This window comes from Ovis aries, chromosome 15 (assembly GCF_016772045.2).
Source record: "Ovis aries strain OAR_USU_Benz2616 breed Rambouillet chromosome 15, ARS-UI_Ramb_v3.0, whole genome shotgun sequence".
Taxonomy (NCBI): Eukaryota; Metazoa; Chordata; class Mammalia; order Artiodactyla; family Bovidae; genus Ovis; species Ovis aries.
In genome coordinates, this window is record NC_056068.1 from 21,877,906 (window position 1) to 21,897,712 (window position 19,807).

Genomic DNA, 19,807 nt, shown 5'->3' on the forward strand with positions numbered 1-19,807 from the left:
GGTCATTAGATCTGTTTTGTAGAGTTCCTCAGTGTATTCTTGCCACCTCTTCTTAGCGTCTTCTGCTTCTGTCAGGTCCATACCATTTCTGTCCTTTATTGAGCCCATCTTTGCATGAAATGTTCCCTTGGTATCTCTAATTTTCTTGAGGAGATCTCTAGACTTTCCCATCTATTGTTTTCCTCTATTTCTTTGCATTGATCACTTAGCAAGGCTTTCTTATTCTTGCTGTTATTTGGAACTCTGCATTCAAATGGGTATATCTTTCCTTTTCTTCTTTGCCTTTCACTTCTCTTCTTTTCTCAGGTATTTGTAAAGCCTCCTCAGACGACCATTTTGCCTTTTTGCATTTTTTTCTTCTTGGGGAAGGTTTTCATCGCTGCCTCCTATACAATGTCATGAACCTCCATCCATAGTTCATCAGGCACTCTTGTCCATCCGATCTAACCCCTTGAATCTATTTGTCACTTTCACTGTATAACCGTAAGGGATTTGATTTAGGTCATACCTGAATGGCCTAACGGTTTTCCCTACTTTCTTCAATTTAAGTCTGAATTTTGCAATAAGGAGTCCATGATCCAAGCCACACTCAGCTCCTGATCTTGTTTCTGCTGACTGTATAGAGCTTCTCCATTCTCAGCTGCAAAGAATATAATCAGTCTGATTTCAGTATTGACCATCTGGTGATATCCATGTGTAGAGTCATTTTTTGTGTTGTTGGAAGAGGGTATCTGCAGTGACCAGTGTATTGTCTGTTAGCCTTTGCCCTGTTTCATTTTGTACTCCAAGGCCAAACTTGCCTGTTACTCCAGGTAGCCCCCGACTTCCTACTTTTGCATTCCAGTCCCCTGTGATGAAAAGGACATCTTTTTTTGGTATAACTTCTGCCATCTTGGAGGTTACTCGCAGGCTACAGTCCATGGGATCACAAAAGAGTCAGACACAACTTAGTGAGCGAACAGCAATAATAATATGAGAATTCCCTCTTTCCCAATAAAGCTTCTTCTATCAATAGGAAAGTGATCAATTCTTGGACATTCAACGTAGCAAAATCTGAACTGAAGCTAACCCAGGTTCACTAGAGCAGGCGGAACAGAACCCCAGGGACTCTTCCCCATAAAACACTGGCTGAAATGAACAGTAGATGCCAACATCCTGGCAGACTGGCCACTGCTCTCTGGATCCCAAAACTTACCCACTGTTAAACCAGAAACATAAACTTAGGTCAGAATTTATTCTTTTTTTCCTACTCTATCAACGTACTTATTTTTAGCTGTAAAAACTTCACCCATCTAGAGGAATATACAAATTACAAAACTTTCACAGGCTCTCACACAGAGTTTTACAAATAAGCAGTCAGAATACCAATATGTAATAACCCATTACAAAGGTACAGAAGTCGACTTTTCAAGATTAAACTCAAATTAACACAATTTATTCACCCATCTATAATGCACATTATGCTTCTAATAGGCTCCACACAAATCAAGTTCTAATATGCAATCCAGATCCAGAAGTAGAGTCCCCCTTCTACTGTCTTGTGGAATCAAATAAAATTTTACAAGTAAACTAAAACAATGGGCAAATAAAAACATGCAACTCTCCCTAGATAAAGGGAGACCTCTAGAGGCAAAAGCTGAAAATTGGGACTTTTTTCCATATCCTTAGGGATCTTAGAGCCACATAAACTAGTCTGTTAAAATTCCTTCACTTAGCAATTATTCTCTACGCAGTTTGTAAATTCATTTTATTTTTAACCTACTACTTGTCATCTAAAATGACAACGTTCCCCAAATCCCAGGTGGTGGTTGCTCTGTGGCTAAGTTGTATCCAACTCTCTGCGACCCCATGGACTCTTTCCCAACTAAATTTCACTCACACACTTACTTTAAATCTTATTCAATCTGCTGGTTCTGTTGGCAAAGTGGTAAAGAAAAATGGGCATGGGTTAAACTGATTAGAGAGACAGAGATAACATTAATGTGTTTCACACCAGAGTCTAAGATAATCACATACAAAGAAAGATCTAAGATCTTCAAAAGGCTAAGGCAGAAGAAACTATACTTATTTAATGATAAGTTGTCTTATAAAATGTTTACTGACTTGAATGATCTGATCAGAAAGATCTCTAGCTTATCCCTCTGTAGTGGTCACTAACTCAAATGCCCTCAGGGTGCCCCTCCCAAAAAAAAAAAAAAAACAGGCTCCAGGGCTGGTTGGAAAAGGCAAAAAAATAGAAGACTAGCTGAGAGAAAACCATCAGGCAAGGGGTAGAGATGGACAGAAACTAGAGAACCAACCCCAGACTGTCCCACCACAGGTGGCTCAGACGGTAAAGAACTTGCCTGCAATGCAGGAGACCCGAGTTCAATCCCTGGGTTGGGAAGATCTCCTGGAGTAGGATATGGCAACCCACTCCGGTATCCTTGCCTGGAGAATTCCATGGACAAAGGAGCCTGGCAGGCTACAGTCCATGGGGTCACAAAGGATCGGACACAATTTAGCAACTAAACCACCACCAGACTAAAAGTATTCCCTTTTTTTCCCCTTTTAATGCTAAACTGGCCAAACTATCCACCCTCTCAAGCTGACCTCACCCTCATTTGTTACACTTCGTCTACAGATTTTGTGAACTTTCTCCCCTAATGCAAAATACTAAAGTAACACAAATTATTGGGTTGGCCAAAAGGTTCATTCAGGTTTTGGCTAACCCAATAAAAAAATGAAAAAGGAAAACCAAATGTGTACCTGTATAGAAAATGCCTAGAGGAATATTTTCCAAGGTGTTAACAATAGCTATCTGAGGATGATGAGATTATGAATGTTTTAATTTTCTTATTTTTGTTATTATATTGGTTTTGTAATGAGAAAAGAGGAAAGTAAGTTAATTTTAAATGAGTAGCATCAAAAGCCAAGGCATGCCGGACAGAGTCCTTACCACTCTGTAACTGAGAATAAGAGGCTGCAAGACTAACAGGAAGCCAGAACTGAGTATCAACATTAATCAAGGAAAAATATTTAGTTGCCACATACCATCATTGTGCTGTGTTCAAAGATCATTTATTTTTAAATAAGAAAAGATTACATTTTGTTTAAATAACAAAAGGCTATCTTTGATGAATGAGGCAACTGAATTAAAATTTCAAAGCTGAGACCAATTAAACTCTCCTCCAACGCTTCCCTAACTTCATACAGCCTTACCATAAAGATCAGGTCCATGAGGAGTAAAGACATTATACAAAACTATGTTGAGTGGTGCAATCACCAGCTTCCCATAATAGTAGCTGTCAATGACCACCACAGGCACCTAAAACAGAGCAGAAAACAAAGCAATTGTAGAGTTTTGCTCTGGAAACATCCTCACAATGCTAACAGTGTAGACTTTAGAATAAAAAACTGAATCAATTCCTAAGGTTCTCTCTTCCATCCACATCACAAGTTGCTTTCCTTACAACTTTAGAACAAAATAACATAAAAAGACAACTCACCAGAAACAGCATTAGAGCAACCAACGACCAATGAAAGAAACTCTTCCACCTTTGTTTCATGATCAGCAGATCAAAGGCAATAGGTAAACTATTTAACAGAGAAACAGAAAGTGGGGAGTTAAATACTCAGAGAATACAGACTCAAACAGGACAGATTCACACATAACTCATGCTGAATTGAGAGTCAAATGTCTCCAGCAATTACTGTGAGGGAAGAAGGTGGTACCTGAGAGGATGTCTTCTCAAAAATAAAAATGTGATCTCTTCACAGAACTCATCAGAGGATGATGCATTCCACAGTGTACAAGAAATACAAATACTCAGCTTCAGAGTGAGCTCCATTTTATAAGTATTTATGTACAGTGGACATTTACAATGTATTAATCATAACTAAACTACCTTACTGTCCTATTCCCACCCTGCCAAATAAATACCTATTTCTCCCTTCCATGATTTATTAACACTTTAGTAATAAAATAATATTACATACTTTCACTTCAATTCTGATATATCCCTTTCCAATATGTAATATAGTTCCAATATGCAATATTTGCCCTTCTTCCTTTCACTCGAATTTCTCAGGCAAGTAGCATAGTTGCCTTCACTATTTCTTCCTTAAGGCCTAACATCAAGTTATTAAGACTGATCTGAGGTCACCAGGAATTTCCTCTCTGCCAGACCCAGTATCTTTCCACAACCCCAACTCCCTTTGTCTTTCCGTTGCACTTGACACAAAGCATCTGTTCCTTCCTCTTTAGACTCCCTGGCCCCGATGATCTTTTCTGGGCTCTTCCCTAGTCCTCCTTTCAGGCTTTCTTCCCGATCCCATGGTGTGCCTTACCATGCATGGTCCTAGCTCCCAAAGACAAGGTTCTACTTTTCTCTCTCTACACTTACTTTCTCAGCAGGTGCTTCAACTCCTTTTCATGAACAATCACTTTCATACTCATGACTTCTTAATCTAGAAGAGCTTTACCCATGATCCAGTCACAGTGAATTCCCTCCCACACCAATCTATTTACTTACACCGAATCTACCCAGTGTCAACTACAGGCTCTGCTCCTGCCTCCTCCACGAGATCTCTCCATTTACATATTACTATCATTGCTATCATCTATTTGGCCATGTCACGTGGACATCTCTCTATGATCTGAAATTCCACATTCTATTAACTAAATATTGCATTAACATTCCATTTCTTTTTCTCCCCAACTAGTTACATTTCCATGAGAATGTTAGCTGCTCAGTTCTGTCTGACTCTGCGACACCATGGACTGTTGTCCACCAGGCTCCTGTCCGTGGAATTCTCCAGGCAAGAACACTGAAGTGGCTTGCCATTCCCTCCTCCAGGGGATCTTCCTGATCCAGGGATCGAACCTGGTCTCCTGCTCTGCAGGCACATTCTCTACCATCTGAACCACCAGTTTCATTTCCATAGCAGCCGCATTTCTCCTTTGATAAGTCAATAAATGAGAGCACAGTGCTGAGTGATTAACTGTGATCCCAAAATCACTTATCAGAAGGCAGACTAATCAAAACACCCAAACTCAGAGGTATTTGAGGAACTCACAAAGTTGAATGTAGATCCAGCAAAGAGGAAAAGGAATGGAGAGACGGAAAAAAGGAGGATGGAGATGTAAAAACGAGGAAACCATAAGGCCTTGTGAGTCATATTGAAGTCTGGACCCCATCACTAGAAAGGGATGAAGCACTGATACATGTCATAACGTGGATGACTCTTGAAAACATGGGAAGTAAAAGAAGCCAGACACAGAAGACCATACTGTATGATTCTATTTATATAAAATCTCCAGAACAGGTACATGGAGTAGATTTTTGTGTCCAGAGACACAAAGTAAATTAATGGACGTCAACCTAGACAGCGTATTAAAAAGCAGAGACATTACTTTGCCAACAAAGGTCCATCTAGTCAAAGCTATGGTTTTTCCAGTAGTCATGTATGGATGTGAGAGTTGGACTATAAAGAAAGCTGAGCACTGAAGAATTGATGCTTTTGAACTGTGGTGTTGGAGAAGACTCTTGAGAGTCCCTTGGACAGCAAGGAGATCCAACCAGCCCATTCTAAAGGAGACCAGTCCTGAATATTCATTGGAAGGACTGATACTGAAGCTGAAACTCCAATACTGTAGCCACCTGATGCAAGGAACTGACTCATCTGAAAAGTCCCTGATGCTGGGAAAGACTGAAAGCAGGAGGAGAAGGGGACGACAGAGAATGAGAGGGCTGAATAGCATCACCCACTGCATGGACATGAGTTTGAATAAACTCCAGGAGTTGGTGATGGACAGGGAGGCCTGGCGTGCTGCAGTCCATGGGGTTGCAAAGAGTTGGACACAACTGAGCGACTGAAATAAAGACTGGTAGGTTTGGGGACAAAAGGAAGTTACTGGTGAAGGGTACAGGTTTCTTTTAGGGATGATGAATGTTCTAAAACTGACTCTGGGTGGATTCATGTCAATGTATGGCAAAACCAATACAGTATTGTAAAGTAAAATAAAGTAAAAATAAAAATTAAAAAAATAAATAAAACCGACTCTGGTGTTGGTTGTATAACTGTATAAAAACCATTGAATTATATGAGTTAAGTGAGTGAATTATATGGTATATTATACATAAGGTATATTACTGAATTACATCTCAGTAAAGCTGTTTAAAAAAATGTTTGGACATCAAAGAGCAGGGGTTGGCCAACTTTTTATTTAAGGGACCGGATAGCGTATATTTTAGCCTTTGCCAAACCTAAAGTTCTGCTTTGGTCTCTGTTGCATATTCCTCTGTATGCGTGCGTGTGTGTGTGTGGGTGTGGGTGTGGGCATGGGTGTGGGTGTGCACGTGTACACACACACACACACACGGGCATGCATTCTTTAAAAATGTAAAATATCTCAGTTCTTGGGCTGCGCAAAAACAGGCCACCTGAATGTGTGACCCACAGGCTACAAACTGCCTTCTCTGTGACACAGAACAATGGAGAATCTATTATAGAGTTTAAGATAAAACAGAGCGATAAAATCATCTTTGCATTGTAGGAAGATAACTCTAGTTCGAGTATGGAGAGGAGATTTCTAAGGACTAAGACTGGAGATGGGAAGATCATTTAGGAGGCTGCATCAAGGAACAGAGAGAGGTGAAGATAAGCAGATTCAAGAGACATTCCAGAGGCATAAGACATGACATGGGAAAGAAAAGAGTCACAGAGGATTTTCAGGTCCTGGCCCAGCACAGACGGTGGTACCACTTTCTGGGCTAGAAACACAGTGAAAGACAGATACGGATAGGCAGCCAGGTAGATATGAGAGAAGCTTAGAGATGACTGGACTAGATATAAAGATATGGGACTCATCAAGATGATGAAGAGACAGCAGAAGTACAGAAGAGGGTCCCACATAAAACCTTAAGAAATATAATAATCTGAGAATCATATGCAGAAGAGAAGAGAAGATTGGAAGTGGGGAAACCAGCCTTTAAAATCCAAACAAGGAAATTTTAAATGTTTATTCTCTGACTTCCTAACTCCCTTTAAAAAATTTTATTCTATAAATTTCCATAAGACATGTAAAAGAATATTTGCTAAATTATTGTGTATAATAACAAAAAAGAAACTGAAAACCAAATGCCTACCAGCAAAGCAATGGTTAAATAAATTATGGACAGCCATATAATAATGGAATGTTATTGCCAAGTTCAGACTTAAATTGAAGAAAGTAGGGAAAACCACTAGACCATTCAGGTATGACCTAAATCAAATCCCTTATGATTATACAGTGGAAGTGAGAAATAGACTCAAGGGATTAGATCTGATAGACAGAGTGCCTGAAGAATTATGGACAGAGGTTTCTGACATTGTACAAGAGGCAGGGATCAAGACCATCCCCAAGGAAAAGACATGCAAAAAGGGAAAATCTTTGTTTGAGGAGGCCTTACAAATAGCTGTGAATAGAAGAGAAGTGAAAGGCAAAGAAGAAAAGGAAAGATATACCCATTTGAATGCAGAGTTCCAAAAGAATAGCAAGGAGAGATAAGAAAGCTTTCCTCAGTGATCAATGCAAAGAAATAGAGGGAAAAAAACTTAGAATGGGAAAGTCTAGAGATCTCTTCAAGAAAATTGGAGATACCAAGGAAACATTTCATGAAAAGATCTGCTTAATAAAGGACAGAAATGGTAGGGACCTAACAGAAGGAGAAGATATTAAGAAGAGGTGGCAAGAACACAGAAGAACTGTACAAAAAAGATATTTACAACCCAGATAATCACGATGGTATGATCACCAACCTAGAGCCAGACATCCTGGAATGTAAAGTCAAGTGGGCCTTAGGAAGCATTACTACAAAGCTAGTGGAGGTGATGGAATCCCAGTTGAGCTATTTCAAATCTTCATAAAAGATGATGCTGTGAAAGGGCTGCACTTAATATGCCAGCAAATTTGGAGAACTTAGCAGTGGCCAGAGGACTGGAAAAGGTCAGTTTTCATTCCAATCCCAAACAAAGGCAAGGCCAAAGAATGCTCAAACTACCACACAATTGCACTCATTTCACACGCTAGTAAAGTAATGCTCAAAATTCTCCAAGCCAGGCTTCAACAGTATGTAAATAGTGAACTTCCAGATGTTCAAGCTGGATTTAGCTAAGGCAGAGGAACCAGAGATAAAATTGCCAACATCCTCTGGATCATCGCAAAAGCAAGAGAGTTCCAGAAAATATCTACTTCTGCTTTATTGACTATGCCAAAGCCTTTGACTGTGTGGATCACAACAAACTCTGAAAAATTCTTCAAGAGATGGGAATACCAGTTACCTGATCTGCCTCTTGAGAAACCTGTACGCAGGTCAGGAAGCAACAGTTAGAACTGGACATGGAACCACAAACTGATTCCAAATTGGGAAAGGAGTATGTCAAGGCTGTATATTGTCACCCTGCTTATTTAACTTATATGCAGAGTACATCATGAGAAATGCTGGGCTGGAAGAAGCACAAACTAGAATCAAGATTGCAGGGAGAAATATCAATAACCTCAGATATGCAGATGACACCACCCTTACGGCAGAAAGGGAAGAAGAACTAAAGAGACTCTTGATGAAAGTGAAAGAGGAGAGTGAAAAAGTTGGCTTAAAACTCAACATTCAGAAAACTAAGATCATGGCATCTGGTCCCATCACTTCATGGCAAACAGATGGGGAAACAGTGGAAACAATGACAGACTTTAATTTTGGGGGCTCCAAAATCACTGCAGATGGTGACTGCAGCCATGAAATAAAAAGATGCTTGCTCTTTGGAAGAAAAGTTATGACCAATCGAGATAGCATATGAAAAAACAGAGACATTACTTTGTTGACAAAGGTCCGTCTAGTTAAAGCTATTGTTTTTCCAGTGGTCATGTATGGATGTGAGAGTTGGATTAGAAAGAAAACTAAGCACCGAAGAATTGATGCTTTTGAACTGTGGTGTTGGAGAAGACTCTTGAGAGTCCCATGGAGTACAAGGAGATCCAACCAGTCCATCCTAAAGGAAATCAGTCCTGAATATTTGTTACAAGGACTGATACTGAGGTTGAAACTCCAGTACTCACCTGATGTGAAGAACTGACTCATTGGAAAAGACCCAGATGCTTGGAAAGATTGAAGGTAGGAGAAGAAGGGGATGACAGAGGATGAGATGGTTGGATGGCATCACTGACTCTATGGACATGGGTTTGAGTAGGCTCCGGGAGTTGGTGATGGATAGGGAGGCCTGGCATGCTGCAGTCCATGGGGTCGCAGTGAGTTAGACATGACTGAGTGACTGAACTGAACTGAGCAGACAGCAGATGCTTAATAGTCACTGCTCTTATTAGAATTAAACATGAGAGAAATATTCTTCCATTTCCCAGAATCTTTATATAATTAATTCCCATAACTTCAGCCCCACCTAGAGACTATGGAGACAACCTAACATTCAGATGGACTTTATGCCCAGTAACACATGGAAGATGAATCACGTTAGTTTCTTACCCGAGAGCTGCACTGAATGGCCAGCCTAAGATGGCCCCAGCAGCGACTCCAAGCACAGCAAAGGAAGTTTTGTCCATATACCAGCCAGTCATGGCTATCAAGGTAGTGTACATACAGAAGCTGCTAGGAAGGAATGCTGCAAGACAAAAAAATGAAAAAAGGAGGGAAAGAGACAAGGGATTGAGATATACTAGTTATCAATTATTAAAAATGAACCTGCATTGCAAAATGCCAATAACCAAGAACATACTTTGAGCAATGCTATATTAAAAATGAGGAGTAAAGTGATTCTCCTTAAAAAAAAAAAAAAAGTTCAACAATTTTCTTATTTTCATAGTCCTGTTTTTTTATGCACCAGCATGTCACCCAATTATTTAATGTCATTTATCTCCTGGCCTGTACTCCAAGTCTAAAACTTATAGGATTTCAGGTTCCCCAGGAATATCCTCAGGCTATACTTCCAGGCAGAAATTATGTTTCAAGAAATTTAGAGCCATTCGGGCTTCCCTAGTGGCTCAGTGGTAAGAATTCACCTGCCAATGCAGGGAACATGGGTTAGATCTGTGGTCAGGAATATCCCAGGCGCTGCAGAGAAACTAAGCCTGTGCGCCACAACTACTGAGCCTGTGCTCTGGAGCCCGGGACCTGCAACCACTGAAACCCTCATGCCCTAGCACCTGTGTTCCACGACAAGATAAGCCAGCGTGGTGAGAAGCCCGCATCCCAGCTGGAAAGGAGCCCCCGCTCATCACAACGAGAGAAAAGCCTGTGCAGCAACAAAGACCCAGCACGGCCAAAAAAATAAAATAAAATAAATTTAGAGCCATTGTTAACAATCTGTTTCGGAAGAAGTTAATCCTCTGATAGTCTTGAGACTGTCCAAGAAGCAGCCTGTACCCCAGCGGAGTTCTCAGAAGCCTCTGAAGAGCCACATCTGTTAAGACGGCAGCACTGCTTTGTACCCTGCATCCACCGCCACAGGGAGTTTGGCCTTTAGATGTCCCCCTAGTTATTTCATCACATAACTTTCTTGCCGACCACCTTCAGGGTCTCTGTGACAGTAACATTTCATCCAGGCATTTCTATTAACTCGACATGAAAATGCAGACCTGCCTCTCCCTGCTGTTTAAGGGCTTCACCTAGCAAGCACTAGGTAAGAAAACTCAGTACCAATTCCAACAAGAACCACAGTGAACAGGCAGTATGGTGATTTATGCTGATGTATGGCAAAACCAATACAATACTGTAAAGTAATTAGCCTCCAATTAAAATAAATAAATTTAAATTTAAAAAAAACTCAGCAAAGGCATTCCTATGGCTGATTCATATTGATGTATGGCACAAACCATCACAAAATTGTAAAGTAATTATCCTCCAATTAAAATAAATTAATTTAAAAAAAAACTCAGCAAAGGGTTCAGAGGCTCTGTATCAAAGGATGCCTTTAAGTAATTTGTGCCTTAACATACTCAACTGAAATTATAAAACTAAAGATACTCCCAGGTATCTCCCTCATACAAGAATCCATTTTAGGACTAGCAAAATAACTAAAAAGACATGTGAAGTACAACCTTCCCAGACAAATGCTAAACAATACTGATGCCATCCCATGCTGCTGATTCCAGCCCCAAGGGGAGGAGAGGAACCTGAGGTCTCTGCCCACTTAGAGGCCAGAACATAGTCTCATTCAGGCTCTCAAAGCTATTCAGATAAGAGGCCTGAGGTCTCTGTAGAACATGGATTAAGATATAGTCATTGAAGGAAAAGTAAGTCTATATCAATACTTTTACACTAGATACTATTTTTGTATACATTTAATATGTGTACTAGATTCTGGTACATACAAGTCAAAATTAAAACTCAGAAAATTACATCTAGTAACTAAATTTTTCTGGGTAACTGGGAACAGGCTACCTTTTAGGAACAGGCCACTCTGGCGCAGGTCAAAAACCACAAAGGTTCAAAGGCAGCACAGCTGGAAAGCCACCACTCTACATTAAGGATTTTATTCTAAATTTACAGAAGCTTACTGTAAAAAAAAAAAAAATTCAACAGAAGATGTGTACTTTTATAGAATCCCTGGCAAGTAACTGGCATAAAATAGAACCATCAAGACCAGGGTCTTTGAAACCATGCTAAGTCATTTCAGCCGTGTCTGACTCTTTGTGACCTTATGGACTGCTGTCTGCCAGGCTCCTCTGTCCAAGGGATTCTCCAGGCAAGAATACTGGAGTGGGTTGTCATTTCCTTCTCCAGGGGATCTTCCCAACCCAGGGATCAAACCTGTGTCTCTTATGTCTCCTGCATTGGCAGGTGGATTCTTGACCACTAGCGCCACCTGGGAAGTCCTTGAGCAAAATAAGAGATTTCTTGAGCAAAATAAAATTATTTTCCTTCTGCTAACAGCAAAGAAAGGAAGTGGATGCCTCTGTTTTTCAGCCTTGCAATGATTAAAAATATATATAATAATGTAAAAGAAAACAACCTGATGAAAATAACAGCTCTACCACTTATGAATTCTTTGACTTTTGGCAAGTCATTTCACCCTTCTAAGTTTCAGTGTGCTTACTTGCAAAAATGAGAAAACAATTATATGACTTTTATCATAGGATTGTTGTAAAGGTCAATCAAGGTCATGAAGATAATCCCCCGTGTGCATGTTCAAGTCGTGTCCGACTCTGCGACCTTATGGACTGTAGCCCACCAGGCTCCTCTGTCCATGGGATTTCTGAGGCAAGAATACTGGAGTGGGTTGCCATTTCCTCCTCCAGGGGATCTTCCCGACCCAAGGATCTAACCCATGTCTCTTGTGTCTCCTGCATGAGCAGGCGGGTTCTTTACCAGTGAGCCACCTGGGCAGATCATAGGACTCTGGAAATTACTGACATGTTATACTAATATAACCTACATCTGGACAAGTTCTTCTGTTTGATGCAACTGCGAAATGTCAGTGAACCTTTTACATCCTCACCTGCTCTTTTACTTACCTGATGATGAGCAAAACATCCCAGTGCTGAGAACCAAGAAGGCTAGCATCATTCGACTCACATGCAGCCCAAACTTCTTACACACAGCCCTAGAGGGAAGGCAAAGGCTATCAACACAGCAGACCTTCAGGATGGAAATTTCAATTTAAAGCACAAAAACAGGGCTGCATCACAGAGAACACTGAAGATCTAAAGTCAAATACAGGACTGTCTCAACAGGTCTGTTAGCAATTTCATGTGCATAAACATTCTCATTCCTTATGCAGGAGAGAAGCTCTGTGCCTAAGAGGAGATGTATACTTTCTATAGATTATGTCTACAGAATAATCTATGCTAGATTATAACTAACATCAGTAGGAAAACAGCCTGGTGTAATGGAAAAATAACAGACCATACATGCACAGGTTACGATCTTGGCCCTTCCACTCACTAGCAGAGGCTCCCTAGCCTAGTAACATCTCTGTAAGATTCCTCGTTTGTTAAATGAGGATAATGATAATACTTACTGCATAAGTTTCTGTGAGGGCGATGCATGGCAAAGTACTCAGAAGAGTGCCAGGCACAGAGCTGCTCAACAGAGGGCAGCTATCAGCAAAGAAGACTAGGAGGCACACCAAAGTTTTAATAAAAGGTTATCTAAGTCAACCTTCCTCAATAAATTATATACTTCCTTTAACTTCTGTCTCATAGGTCTTTTCAACCCGATGAGTAAAACATCAGTAGAGGTGATTGTTGCTTCATTTAGTCAATATTTGTTCAGACATAACCATGTGTTAACTCTTCTTGCTCAGATTCTTAACTGCATCACAGAGCTTCTTTCTGAAATAATTTTGTTTCTTCCTTAATATATCCTTTAGAAGGTTCTTTGCAGTAAGGATCTGTTAATGGTAAATTCTGGTTTTTGATATTTTTTTCATTTTGTCAGAAAAGCCTTTATTTAGCTCTTGGTCTTAAAAGGTGCTTTAGCTGAATCTATCACTCTAGGATGACAGTCATTTTCTCACAGAACTTTGAACATATATTTTGTCTTCTGGCTCTTGAGAAGGCTTATGTTGGTTTTACTGCCTGACATTTCTTTGTAAGATTTGGATTAGTCCTCTGTCAACCTGTAAGATCTTCTTTACTCTTGGGTTTACACAGTATCCCTAATTACTCTTTATTTATCCAGCTCAGGACATTAGGCTTCCTGAATTGTGGATTAGTGTCCTTTCTCCTTTGATTCTGGAAAATTCTTAGCTATTACTTCTCTTAATACTGCCTCTCTCTATTCTATAATCGCCTAGATCTGATTAGATATAAATCAGATCTTTCAACTCCACCACACGCTTTTTTTATCCTCTCACCTTTTTTTTTTCTTCTGTCACTCTGTACTACATTCTTAGTAACTTCTTCAGATTAATCTTCTGGTTTATTTATTAGAAGTGTCAAATCAAGAGAACAGACTTGTGGACACAATGCGGGGTTGGTGGGGGAAGGAGAGGGTGGAACGAACAGAGTGGAATGGACACATAAGCCCTACCATGTGTAAAGCAGATAACCAGTGGGAATTTGCTACGTGACTCAGGGAGCTCAAACTGGTGCTCCACGAGAAACCAGAGGGGTGGGGTGGGGTGGGAGGCGGGAGGGAGGTCCTGGAGGGAGAGGATGTATGTATACGTATGGCTAATTCATGTTGATGTATGGCAGAAACCAACACAATATTCTAAAGCAACTATCCTTCAATTAAAAATAAATATTTAAAAATTTTTTTAAAACAGAAATGTCTAATCAGTTGTATACCCTGATGCTGGGAAAGATTGAGGGCTGGAGGAGAACGAGGCAACAGAGGATGAGATGGTTGGATGACATCACCAACTCGATGGACATGAGTTTGAACAAACTCCAGGAGATGGTGAAGGACAGGGAAGCCTGGCACGCTGGTTGCAAAGAGTCGGACACGATTTAGGACTGAACAACAACAACAAATCAGTTGTTTATCCACTGAATTTTCTATATCAATTCCTATATTTTTAATTCAAGTTCTGTGTGGCTCTTTTTCAAATCTGCCTGGTCATTTTTGTAGTCTCATTCATTACCTTTTTTTATTTCATTGTAGTAAGAACACCTAATATGAGATCTACCCTCCTAACAGATATTTAAATGTAAAACACAGTACTGCATGAATAATATATAATATATAATAATAATTATATAATAATAATTATATATATTATATATAATAAGCATAATGTTGTACAGCAGATGTCTAGAGCTAATTCGTATAAGTGAAATATTATATGCACTGATTAGCAACTTTCTGTTTCCATCAGCCCCCGATCTTGGCAGCCACAAGTCCACCATTCCTTTGCTTCCATAAGTTCAACCATTTCACATACCTCGTGGAAGGGGAACTGTGCAATATTTGCTCCCCTGTGGCAAGTTATTTCACTTAGCCCAATATCCTCAAGGCGCATCTACTTTGTCATATCTTTAGGATTTCCCTCTTTTTTTTTTTTTAATATTTTTCTTTTTAAATTAATCAATTTATTCATTATTTTATATTTGGCCGTGCTAGATCTTCGTTGCTGTGTGGACTTTCTCTCATTGCAGCAAGGACGGGCTACTCTAGAGTTGAGGTGCGAGGGTTTCTCATTGCAGTGGCATCTCTTGTTGCACAGCATGGTGCCTGAGCTTCAGTAGTATCAACTCACGTGTTCTAGATCACAGAGTCGGACACGACTGAAGCAACTTAGCAGCAGCAGCAGCTCCAGCATTTATAATTTGTAGACTTCTTGATGATGGCCATTTTGACCAGTGTGAAGTGATACTTCATTGTACTTTCGATTTGCATTTCTCTAATGATTAGCAATGCTGAGCATCTTTTCACGTGCTTATTGGCTACCTGTATGTCTTCTTTGGAGAAATGTCTATTTAGGTCTCCTGTCCACTTTTTGACTGGGTTGCTTTTTGTTGATTTGTAGGAGCTGTTTGTATATTTTGGAGATTAAACCCCAGTTAGTCACATCATTTGCAACTATTTTCCCCCAGTCCATAGTTCGTCTTTCCATTTTGTTTATGGTTTTCTCTGCTGTGCAAAAGCTTGTAAGTCTGCACAACACTGTAAATCAACTCTATTTCAACTTAAAACATAATAAAAAAATTTTTAAGCAGTTATAAGTTTAAGGCCCCAAGTGTTTATCTGCTTTTATTTCTATTGCCTTGGGAGAATGACCTAAGGAAACATTAGTACAATATACGTCAGAGAATGTTTTACCTATATGTTCTTTTAGGAGTTTTATAGTGTTATGTCTTATACTTAAGTCTTTAAGTCATTTTGCATTTATTTTCTAGTATGGTGTGAGAGATATTCTAACTTCACTGATCTATTAGTGGCTGTCCAGGTTTTCCAACACTACTTGTTAAAGAGACTGTCTTTTCTCCATTGTATAATATATCCTTGCCTCCCTAGACAAAAGCCATTCTAACAGATATGAAATGATCTCCCTGTGGTTTTGATTTGTTTTCCTTATGACTAGTGATATTTCCCTCTTTTCATATGCCTGTTGGCCATTTTATTAGGTTTTTTTTAACCACTGAGTTAGAAGAGCTCCTTATACATTTTGGAAATGAACTTATATATGATCTGCAAATATTTTCAGCCATTCTGTAAGCTCCTTTCCACTGCATTGATTGTTTAATCTCTTATTAGTCTTTTATTTCATGCTTTCAATTCCCTATTTTATTTCTTTAAAAATATTAAATATAATTATTTTATATTCTTATTTTAGTAATTCCTAATAAATGAAGTTTGGTAGGTCAGCTTTCTATTGATGATCTCTGCTGGCTCTCACTCATAATGACCTGTTCCTTTCTGTGCTTTGTCATTTACTTTTATTATAATCTGGTTCACTAGAACTTTATCTATGGTAATTCTTCGACAATTGGATTAAGACTCCACTTCTTTAGAGAAATTTTACTTTTTGATTTTGCAAGATGTCTGAAAAGAAAAGGAAAGTGAAGTCACTCAGTTGTGTCTGACTCTTGGCGACCCCAAGGACTGCTGCCTATCAGGCTCCTCCATCCATGAGATTTTCCAGGCAAGAGTACTGGAGTGGGGTGCCATTTCCTTCTCCAAAAGTGTCTGGGGACACTACTGTTGTTCAGTCACTAAGTCATGTTTGCTCTTTGCAACCCATGGACTGCAGCAGGCCAGGCTTCCCTGTCCTTCACCATCTCCCAGAGTTTGTTCAAACTCATGTCCGTTGAGTTGGTGATGTCATCCAACCATCTCATTCTCTGTCACCCTCTTCTTCTCCTGCCCTCAATCTTTCCCAGCATCAGGGTCTTTTCCAATGAGTCGGCTCTGGGTCAGGTGGCCAGAGTACTGGAGCTTCAGCTTCAGCATCAGTCCTTCCTGTGAATATTCAGGGTTGATTTCCTTTAGGATTGACTGGTTTCATCTCCTTATAATCCAAGGGACTCTCAAGAGTCTTCTCCAGCAGCACAATCCAAAAGCATCAATTCTTTGGCACTCAGCCTTCTTTATGGCCCAACTCTCACATCCAGAAAAACCTACAAACCTTTGTCAGCAAAGTGATGTCTCTGCTTTTTAATACACTGTGTAGGTTTGTCATAGCTTTTCTTTCAAGGAATAAGCCCTGAACAATTTACAATAAATTCTAAACTTGAGGCTTAGGAGACCATACAGGTAATTTGAATTCAGTCCTGAATTCATACGAAGACCAACTTAAAGTTACAATCCTCAAAGGTAGCACTAGATTTCTTTTTTTTTAACTTTATTCTACTCAGAGTCAAGACCAAAGAACTTTTTTATCTGACATTGTTGGCTGTTTTGCAACGGAAAGACTTTAAGTAATGGTTACTAAGTCCAAATACCTTTTAAAGCATTCTTAAAATAAGATGTTTGTTAGGTTTCATGTTTAAAAAAAAAAAAAAGGTAGCTATTTTTATTACTGAGATACTTAAATGCTTAATATTTTCACTAATATTCATTCAACCAACAGTTACTTGGCGGAAGACAATCATATTGAGTACATATAAGAGCAGTGAGTCTCACACTGGAAATAATTTCCTATCAGCTAAGCTCAAAAGGGGAAGACAGACATCATGATTTATCTCTTAGGACCAAAAATAGGCTCTACAAAATCCTACCAAATAAAGTACTACTCAGATATACACTTACGGAATTGAAATTATAATATGAAGATATAGCACTTACACCTCAGGAAATTAGAAGTATATCTTCCCAATGGTTGGCTTAAAAAAAAATTGAGTTTTAGATATAATATCAGAAGCTAGAATAAAAATGCCTTCTATTTCTAAACACTGTTTCTACCATCGGAGAAATAACTTATGCTCAATTTGGCTCTTACAGCACTTTTAGAAGCAAAGTTTTTATACTCACTTGTAAAAGTAAAGTTCACATATACAGCTCACAAAAGCCAGCAGACATCGTAAAAAGTAAAAGACAAGAATCTGAAAGAAACCCAGAACAAGAAAACAGAAGTCACAGATACAAGTTAGAAAAACTACTAAAAGATGAAACCACTCACATCTGTCAGTAATAATTATAAATTGGTATAATCCTTTTGAAAAACAGTATGTATCAAGAACCATGGAAATGTTCATACCTCCAAATTCAAGTATGGAAGTACATTTATTGACCACTTCTATGACTTCAGCCCACAAAAGTAACTCAAAATATAGGAAGGGAGTTCGAGTCAAAAGACGTTAATTACAGCTCTACTAATTTAGTAAAAACTATTTAAAAAACTACAAAATGTTCAGTTACAGGAAAATGGCTAAATTATGTTACATCTATTTCATATTATATCTATTCATGATACAGATACCAAAGTTCATGGTTACAAAGACCAAAGTTCATGGTTACAAAGACAGTGGAAAAATTCTTATCATATAAATCTCATTCACATGACAAGCATCTCTCAGACAATTATAACTGATTGCAATTCTTATAAAATTATAACAAAATACTAAATGAAAACATACATGATTTATACATCACAGTTATAGCTATAGAAATCAGAAGTACATGAAAAAATAGAAAGAAATATAATAAAACCGTAAAGGTGGTTGTCTCAGGCTAGTGAGACTTTCATGCATATTCTTCCTCCTATCATCCAAATGTCTGTAATGTGGTTTTATTAATTTTATGAATACAACTTTTAAACATAAAAATAACAAAATAAAACCATATTAAATAGCTCTTCTACTACAGTATAACTAGCATGTTTAAGAAAAATTAATATCTCTGAATATAAGCGCTATTTAAATATATTCTATGATTAATATTACTGCATATAACTTAAAAGTACTTTCTGATTTATCATTATAACCAAAAAACAAAATTCCCAAAAGAATCCAATCAAGTGATCAGCAAATGTCCAAACTCATTGATTAATTCAACAATATACTGAAAATCTGCAATGCACTGATTACTCTTCTAGATGCTACTAGGAATACAGATAATTTTAGTACAAAGTATCCACATTTAAGGACTACTCATCTGGTTGGTGAGAGTACAAAAACACATTTAGAAAGTCAAAAACTAACACAAGATAATCAAAGAACTGTACTTGGGAACAGGACAATGATGCCCCTGTAGTTACTAATATTCAGCATAGTAACTGGATGTCAGATCAGTACAAAAAGACACAAAAAAGAAAAGAAGTAAGTATAAGAATGGAACAGAAGAAACTAAATTCAGCATGAACAGAAGAAAGAGAATCCAAGAGATTTACTTGACAAAATGTTGACACTGATGAGGAAATTCAGTGAAATTGAGATCAAAAAGCAAAAGTCAATTGTCACAGGCAAATTTAGCCTTGGAGTATGGAATGAAGCAGGGCAAAGACTAATAGAGTTTTGCCAAGAGAACGCACTGGTCATAGCAAACACCCTCTTCCAGTAACACAAGAGAAGACTCTACACATGGACGTCACCAGATGGTCAACACCAAAATCAGATTGATTATATTCTTTGCAGCCAAAGATGGAGAAACTCTACACAGTCAGCAAAAACCAAGACTGGGAGCTGACTGTGGCTCAGATCATGAGCTCCTTATTGCCAAATTCAGACTTAAATTGAAGAAAGTAGGGAAAACCACTAGACCATTCAGGTATGACCTAAATCAAATCCCTTATGATTATACAGTGGAAGTGAGAAATAGATTTAAGGGCCAAGATCTGATAGAGTACCTGATGAACTATGGACAGAGGTTTGTGACATTGTACAGGAGACAGGGAGCAAGACCATCCCCAAGAAAAAGAAATGCAAAAAAGCAAAATGGCTGTCTGGGGAGGC

General features: G+C 38.8%; 1 protein-coding gene across 3 annotated transcripts in view; it reads right to left on the bottom strand.

The window, feature by feature from the left end:
* Nucleotides 1–19,807, bottom strand: part of ALG9 (ALG9 alpha-1,2-mannosyltransferase) — a 109,321-nt gene that overhangs the window by 79,004 nt on the left and 10,510 nt on the right. For all 3 annotated transcript variants that reach the window (XM_027979190.2, XM_042232919.2, XM_042232918.2), the window contains exons 4-8: nucleotides 17,889–17,959; nucleotides 12,485–12,573; nucleotides 9,498–9,633; nucleotides 3,489–3,576; nucleotides 3,202–3,307 (exon numbers count right to left, since the gene is read on the bottom strand). In XM_027979190.2, coding sequence (XP_027834991.1) covers nucleotides 3,202–3,307; nucleotides 3,489–3,576; nucleotides 9,498–9,633; nucleotides 12,485–12,573; nucleotides 17,889–17,959 — 490 coding nt within the window. The remainder of the gene's footprint in view (nucleotides 1–3,201; nucleotides 3,308–3,488; nucleotides 3,577–9,497; nucleotides 9,634–12,484; nucleotides 12,574–17,888; nucleotides 17,960–19,807) is intronic.